At 52.8% G+C, this 8,031-nt stretch overlaps 1 protein-coding gene across 1 annotated transcript; it reads left to right on the top strand.

Annotated features, from left to right (window-relative positions):
- Nucleotides 1–594: 594 nt before the first annotated feature.
- Nucleotides 595–7,777, top strand: Tlk (Tousled-like kinase). Its single transcript, XM_003745128.1, has 7 exons — nt 595–770; nt 4,875–5,130; nt 5,792–5,965; nt 6,108–6,872; nt 6,988–7,183; nt 7,281–7,524; nt 7,654–7,777. Exons 1-7 carry the CDS (start codon nt 595–597, stop codon nt 7,775–7,777), a joined length of 1,935 nt encoding a protein of 644 aa, XP_003745176.1.
- Nucleotides 7,778–8,031: the final 254 nt, after the last annotated feature.

Raw genomic sequence — 8,031 nt, 5'->3', positions numbered from 1 at the left:
GTGTGGTGTTAGTGTCTTCTACTACGAGTGAGTCCGTCCGTCTGTCTGTCGTGTGTGTGTGTGCGGTGTGTGTATAGAGTGCTGGTGGAAGATTCGTCGGCTGGCCATTGGTAGGCCTATTTGTTGAGGCTTTTTGAAGAACTAGTGCTGTAGGTGGTGGGGAGCTGTGGCTCCCGAACGAAGCTACAGGCTTGCCTCTAGCAGGCCGACGTGTTTCCGGCTGGCTGGAAACTCAGGGGGCCGACCACGAGCTGGCTTCATTTGGTTCTGCTGTTGTGGCTCGAACTACAGCAGCCACTGATTGGTGTTGTTGCTCCGGCTGCTGCTGGTGGTGCTGCTGCTGAAAGCAAGCAGCGATCTGTATTGAGAAGAAAAAAAACGCCGCAGACAAAGTGTACATCGACGGTTGATCTCTGTTTGTTCTCGAGCTGGGAGATCTCCATTTTGCAAGTCGTCGACAACGTCAAGCCTCCGTTCAAAAGGCTCCGGCCGGACAAACGAACGAACGGGCTACCGACCGACCGACGGACGGACGACAGAAGCATCTAAAAGCTCGGTGCAAGATGAGCGTTCTCGTTGCGTAGCGGGGCCACAATGGATAACCTCAATCCTCTGTTGAACCCCCGAAAACAGGAGCTGCTGGAGGCTCGATTCCTCGGCACTAGGTTTCCCAGCCTCCCGGGAAATGCTAGTTTCAATCCTCAAACAAGCAATCAGGACTCCAACCTCAGTTCGACGTCCGTGGGATCTCAGCCGTCCGATGGCGAAGTGCAGGTGATGCGAACCCCTCCGCAAGAACGGAAGCGAAAACGTAAAGATCCGCCACAGCAAGACCCGACACCTAAGAGGAACCTGTCGTTGGCCAATAGCAGTAATTCGGCCGCACAATCCCAGCCGACTCCACTACAGCAGCAGGACAACAAGAAGATATCAGAATACTTCATGAAAAATCAAGCTCAACACAGCCCAGGACGGTAAGTGGACGGCTACGACCTGTATGAGTTATTATTCGCCCGGACGGCGTTCGCTTACGTTCAACCGAACGCGATCCATGTTTTTATCTCCATGTACATATATATATATATATATACGATCATGACATCTATTCAAGTGAAATACGAGCATGTGCGATCCTCTCCCAATTCGACCGATTCGTCCCAATTGAATTTCGAAGATGCTCTCCACACTTGAGAAATTTCAGTCGATTCCAGCCAATGCCCTCGGGCCCGACTGACAGATAGTCAGTCAGTCAGTCAGTCAGTCAGTCAGACGGTCGGTCGGTCGGTCGGTCGGTCGGTCGGAGGGTCGCTTAGTCGGTCATGCCTTCAAAATCTGCCATCACCAAATCGGTTTCCCGTGTCCCGAGACCGACTGGGGAAGACCGTCTCCGGCGCCACTTCTTATCCCGCTGTTTCATGCTACGGTTCCCGATCGGAACTGCAACGACGACGTCGACAACAGCGTCGATGCTTATGCAAGTCCAAGCGTTGCAGTTTGTTGATGCCCAGCCGAACGCACTGTCGCTCGTTCTTCCATTTGTGAGACTCGTGAACTCCTGTTTTCGCCGCCGCCGCCGCAATGAGTTGCCGAGCTCTTGTGATGATGTTACTATATCTGCCGTCACGGTGCCAGTGTTAAGGAGGACGGACTACTCGGTGCTGCGCCTTAGAGCTTGTTTTCATTGAATATCGTGGCGCACGGGTGAACTGTACGTCAGTCTTTTGTCGCCCGCCACTGCGTACCGTCGCTTGTGAACCGACGAAATTTCCACTTCTGAGCGTAAACCTTTCGAATGGTACCGATGTCTGTTTGCCGGGGATCGACTCGGGGATGTCCTACGGGGAGGAGGCGGGGGATCCTGCCCAGCGAGCGAGTTCACATGCGAGCCCTTTGACTTAGTCAATTAGCGACATTTTAGCAAGGTCCGCGCGTACCGTTTCGTTTCGGTCATTTCACGCCGACAGAGCACGCTTCCTGAACTACGTCGCCTGTCGACGCGTCGTCCGATGTTCTGATCAGTGGGTCGGGACCATGAATATCGCACGAATATGCGGAAGATCGGGTCCCATCCTCAGATTGGAAAGTTGGAGGAATCTCCTAAAATTCGGAGCTCGGCGAGCGGAATCGAACTTTTCGGAAATACGCCAGTGTTAGCCATTTTTAAACCCCTGAACACACGTGACGGCAGCCAAGGCGAGAATCCGACGGCGTTTATCCTACAGTGCGTTTAAAGAGACACCGTTGGAACACACGTGTTGCGGTGACTATTTAAACCCGAAACTATCGCTATGGTCCATGACGAGCTTAAACGCCTTGGCTTTCCACGCTCTACGGGATGGGAGACGGAATCGGTCTCGAGACAGTCGAGTCAAACTGCTGCGAATTCTGCCCAATTCGAGTCGTTGATCTTCTATGAGCGTTGACGGTGGCGGCCGCGACGGACGCTCGCGTCACTTGTGGGTCCGTTCTAGTGCGTGGTGCCAGTGCTGTCGGTGTGGCTGTGTTGTTCCGAACTGTTCTTTCCAAAGCGGACGATGAGGGAGGATTCTCTGGGTGAATTGATCCGCCGTCGTCGTCTCCAGACGACGGGTCTACACCACAGAACTTCGAGGCTTTGGCGGGCGCGAGTCAAAGGACGCGATTCCACCGGTCTGGTCCGGAAAAAAATAACACAATGTCACGACCGACGGCCACCGCGACTCGCCCACCTCAGTCATTTACCTTCGACACAGATAAACCTAGTGCCGACGGACCTCTCACCTAGGGTTCGGTGCCGATGGTTGCGGTGAACTTTGTGGGAGTCGTGCCCTGCATGTCCCGATGTTCGAGTTTCCTCGATCATCTTCTCTCCATTGAATCTGGAGCGAGTCGTTCCGTATTCCTGCGATTGGGAGACTCCGCTGGCTCCGCTTCATTTTTTCTCCTCTTACGGTAGTAGGCTCAGGATCTTCTCTGGGAAATGAGCTCCGCTGCGGTCGCCTCAAAGACATTGCTCATCGGAGCACGAGACCCTGCTGTTCCGAAAAGGGAGCGGTCCGCATCCCAGTGTTCAGCTCAGCCGTACGCTAAGCGTTTGCGGATCTTCACCTATGCCAGCTCCGTCGGCTGATCTTCTGTCGATCTGACACTGTAGAAAAGTGCGGGGATCTTACTGACGAGAGGCACTCGAGTCCGCAGGCGTGCACAAGCATCCCTTCCGGGGTTGCCTCCCGTTACCCGCGGTTGAAGTCGCTTGCCGTCCTTCTCGGCGGCTCCTTGACCGCGATCGTCGCCTCTCTGAGGAATTGCGACCGATTCCGATCTCTGGAGGCGGAATTATTTTTCGTGAATCAGAGTTTCCTGAGTGTCGCCCCACCCTATGACCAATGTGCTGCTTCTCCCATCATGGCTAGCTGCGGGCGGCGAACTTCCGAGGATGCTCCATTCGCTCTCATTCTGGGCGTAGCCTCGATCCGGAGTGGAAACGGATCCACTCTCGGTGGTTTTCGCTCCTTCCCGTTTCCTCTCAGAGGCGTATTCACAAATCTACCCACTACATGTGTGGCGATGATGTTCCGAGAGGAGAGTCCCAACCAGACTGCGACCCTCCGGCATTCGATCGGGAAGAGACTTCGGAGCTCGCGGATCGCATCCAATGCATGACACATATCGTCGTGGGGGGACGCGGTCTTGAGCTTGCGGAGGATGATGCCACCCTGACGGGGAATTCCTCGGGGCCGCCAGGATCTCAATCAAGCCCTCGTCCCCGATTAATTCCAAATGCCGGGGATATTCTCTCCTCTGACTGTATCTGGATATGTTGTTATCCTTACCATCAGGAATTATCTTGCGCATTTTTTTTATTATCGAGGTGTGGGGAAATGCATTTACGCACGCACCAGCCCGAGGAGATCTCGACACACTCGGGACTGGGCAGTGTGGGACTCGTACCTTGAGGTAAATACCCACTAAACCCATATCCTCTTTTGCCCCGCTCCTGGGGGGAGCCCCTGGGACCGGCGTGGTCGCCATTACTTCAGGGAACTCCGAATGCCAGTTTACTACGAAGTTTGAGCCGGCGCGGCGTCAGAAGGCTGCGCAAGGAATTATCTTGCGCAAGGAGCTCCCTAGCCCATGGCAACTATCCACTGCGCTGAAATTCGAGTGCGTAATCGACTCACGATCTCCGGGAATTTATTCTTCCCCGATGGAGGGGAGGGCTTCAAAAGGGGGTTCCGAAAAGTGCTCCAAAAGGGGATAGCTTCTCCATGCCGAAGCAATCCGCATCCACCTTGTTTTCATCTATTGACGCATACTTAGACGTTGCAATGACACGATTTTCCGCGAACCGAAGCGACCCCCAACTATTCAATCGGCTGAATAAGTTCCACCCTCTGTCTACCATGCTCGGTCGGCTTCCACGTCTCTGGCGAGGAAATTGAGCAAGAGAACTGACTCAAGCCACGGGATTCTGGGGTTACGTGGACAGCTCGAGCAGAGCGAATATTGTTGCGGAAAAGACTCTCCTCAAAGTATTACTGCTTCCGTTCGCGGGGCATGCCAACCGAGGAGGACATCAGCCGCGTAGGCGCAGAAGCCGTGCTCGGGGGCATCGCCCTTCTCCGCCTTAGAACAAGCAGTCGTGGGCGAAGGGGGCGGGTTGAGAGGGGAGGGAGGGGGGGGGGGGGGGGCGAGGCGGGCATAGCCTTCTGCTTCTCTTCGCGTGTTCCCTCCCCAGTGGGTAAAGCCAGCGAGCGGACGGACAGGCGGTCGGTGTGACGTCTCTCCGGGGCAGCCCGGTGCAGACGGCGACCGAAACGGCCACGAGCGACAGACCGACAGAGCGACCGAGCAACGCTGAGTATCTCTCTCACCAACAGCACCTCGCTTTCCAGATACGGCGGTTCCGGGTCCAAGTCACCAATACCCTACATGGGGAGCGGCAGTAACGACTCGTTGCTCATGGCCCCCCCTATGGGGAATGGACCTCCGCGTTGTGCAAGCAAAGCAGCCCAGACGGACCTTTCGGGTGATCAAATAGCAACTCTTGAAACGAAGAGCACCCATGACCTGGAGCAACGGGACATAAAAATCGAAGAACTACAGAGGGGCTCTGACGAATTACGTAGACAAATTTCTACGCACCAAAAGGTAAGCTCTACATTTTATTTCTCTTTGAGATGATGCTTATTATGCTTTTTATTGGAAACTTATTATTTCCGGCTCCAATCCTGGTGAGAGTATTGCGGTCTCTTCCGGCGTCATCCCTCGAATGAACGAAACTAATGGAAATCGCGCTCATCAGCCCTGCTGCTGATGGTGGTAGGAGTCGTTCGAGAAGACAGCCTCAAGATCAGGGTGTCGTCAGGGCGTTGCTTTTGAGCTCTAACTTTCTATGGGTTACCACTCTTCTCGTAACATCGATGACCTCCTCTTTGCTTGTTGTTGTTGCCGCTGCTGCTGCTGCTGCTGCAACAGCGGTGGTGTCTGCCGGTGCTACCGTTGACGCGGTTCTCTCATAAAGGAGGTAATACTTTGCCAGCTCTCGATGGCACCGAGCCGCTATTCTTTTCGGAGACGGGAGATTCTTTCCACAAGTAGTCTCTTGGCTGACCAGACGAGCCCGAACTCCCGTAAATCGATTCGCACCTCTCCACGAAGCTGCCGACTCAGGAGCCCGCTTCGGAAGCCGGGATGGGCGGGGAAATTTTCCACTCGGGAAGTCACGATCATGACTCCTGTACGGAGAGGTCACACGTAATTTCAGGATCGAGAGGTTCTTCTCGATTTGAATCCCATCTTTCTCTTGCAGAATCTGGAGAAGAGCAAAGAGCAATTGACCAAGTGCATCGATGTCACAAAGCAGCTGCTCATTGAAAAATCGGCGATGGAGAAGAAGCAGTGCCGGCAGAAATGCATGCAGAATCGTTTGAGGCTCGGACAATTTGTAACGCAAAGACAGGGAGCTAGCTTTGTGGAGAACTGGGTAATTATCGCATGACGACACATACGGACACTTATCGTGCATCGAATCCTCGGTCCGTATCCGACGACTTCGTTATTCCTCGTGTACGTTCCGTACCCTCGGCTCGTAGCGATGCTCAGGCTGCGTATCTCTCTCGCTGCAGGTTGACGGTCATGCCTTTACGGAGCTGCTGAAGAAACAGGAGCAAGTTGCGTCCGAACGGGAAGAGATCGAACGGCAACGGAAACTGCTCGCCAAACGGAAACCGGTCGGACCCGCGCAGGCGGCCAAAAACCAAGGCGGCAAGACTGTCGCCGCCGTGACCCAACAGGCGAACGGATCCACCTCGGGAGGTGGAGAGTTCGTCAAGCCGGAGTCGCCGAAAGACACCTCGCGGTTGACGTGGTACGAGTACTACGAACAAGAGGAAATACTTAAACTGCGAGGTCAGACGCTCAAGAAAGAAGATAGTGACCTTCAGTTAGAGCTGGAGAAGCTCGAACGTGAACGGAACCTTCACATTCGGGAGTTGAAACGAATTCACAACGAAGACGCTTCAAGATTCAATAACCACGCCGTACTGAACGATCGATATTTACTTCTTATACTGTTGGGGAAAGGCGGTTTTAGCGAAGTTCACAAAGCCTTCGATTTGAAAGATCAGCGATACGTTGCCTGTAAAATACATCAACTTAACAAAGATTGGAAGGACGACAAGAAAGCGAACTATATCAAACATGCCCTGCGAGAGTACAACATTCACAAAAGCCTCGATCATCCGCGGGTCGTGAAACTCTACGACGTATTCGAAATTGACCCGAACAGCTTCTGTACGGTGCTTGAGTACTGCGATGGTCACGACCTCGACTTCTATCTGAAGCAGCACAAAAGTATACCCGAGCGGGAAGCGAGGTGTATCGTCATGCAGGTACGTGATCAAGACCCGGCCACGGTCCTGAACTGACCGAAGTGTAATCGTCCAAGACGCAATCCTAGTCAGGAATCGTGAGCCTTGAACTTCATTGGTATTTCATTCTTCACAGGTGGTGCATGCGCTAAAATACCTGAATGAAATCAAACCACCGATCATCCACTATGACCTGAAACCCGGAAACATACTCCTGGGGAGCGGGTGTTTATCGGGCGAGATTAAAATTACCGATTTCGGACTAAGCAAGATCATGGATGACGATAACTACTCCCCCGAATACGGAATGGATCTCACATCACAAGGCGCAGGTGAGTCTTGTCATTCTTTATCGGACGTCAATTCTCGGTCCTCCTAAAGATGTCCGGGATTGCCGGGTTTGTTCAATCACGACCTTGAATATTTCAGGAACGTATTGGTACCTTCCACCTGAGTGCTTCATCGTCGGGAAGAACCCTCCGAAAATAAGTTCAAAAGTTGATGTATGGTCGGTCGGGGTCATATTTTATCAATGTCTTTACGGAAAGAAGCCGTTCGGCCACAACCAAAGCCAGGCGACGATATTAGAAGAGAACACGATTCTTAAGGCCACTGATGTCGAGTTTCCAGCCAAACCTGCAGTGTCGCCCGAGGCAAAACAGTTTATTAGGAAGTGAGTAATGCGTCGAATCCTTTTACACGTTTCCGGGTCGTGCACTCAATTATACTAAGCGAATCTTCGCATACCCGAATCCAGATTCGCTGTGAATCTTCGTCTAACGTCGTACTCTCCGTTTCGCAGATGTTTGCAATACCATAAGGAAGAGAGAATCGATGTGATAGCCCTGGCCAGCGAGGAGTACCTCAAACCAGGAAAACATGGCGGCAGAGCTTCCGCTATAGTGACGCCGGCCACTCCAACGTAGTTGCTGGAAAACTTTAGATAGTTAACGAAAAGAGATGCAGGCAAACTTCGAGGATAAACGAGTCAATAACAGTCTTTTTTTCGGGGGTTCACTATCAAGAGTGACACTGTAGCTCTCCCTTCATCAACGACGACAACAACATGAACCGGGGGAACTAGTGGAAAATCGATCGGAATGTTGAACTGTACCGCTGATTGAGTATCACGACGACCGTTAACCATGATCATGGCGATCAGGATGTAGACAAAGAAGAC

Source organism: Galendromus occidentalis, unplaced genomic scaffold (genome assembly GCF_000255335.2).
Source record: "Galendromus occidentalis unplaced genomic scaffold, Mocc_1.1 scf7180000077477, whole genome shotgun sequence".
NCBI classification, from domain to species: Eukaryota; Metazoa; Arthropoda; class Arachnida; order Mesostigmata; family Phytoseiidae; genus Galendromus; species Galendromus occidentalis.
This window is presented reverse-complemented; position numbering and strand designations above follow the sequence as displayed.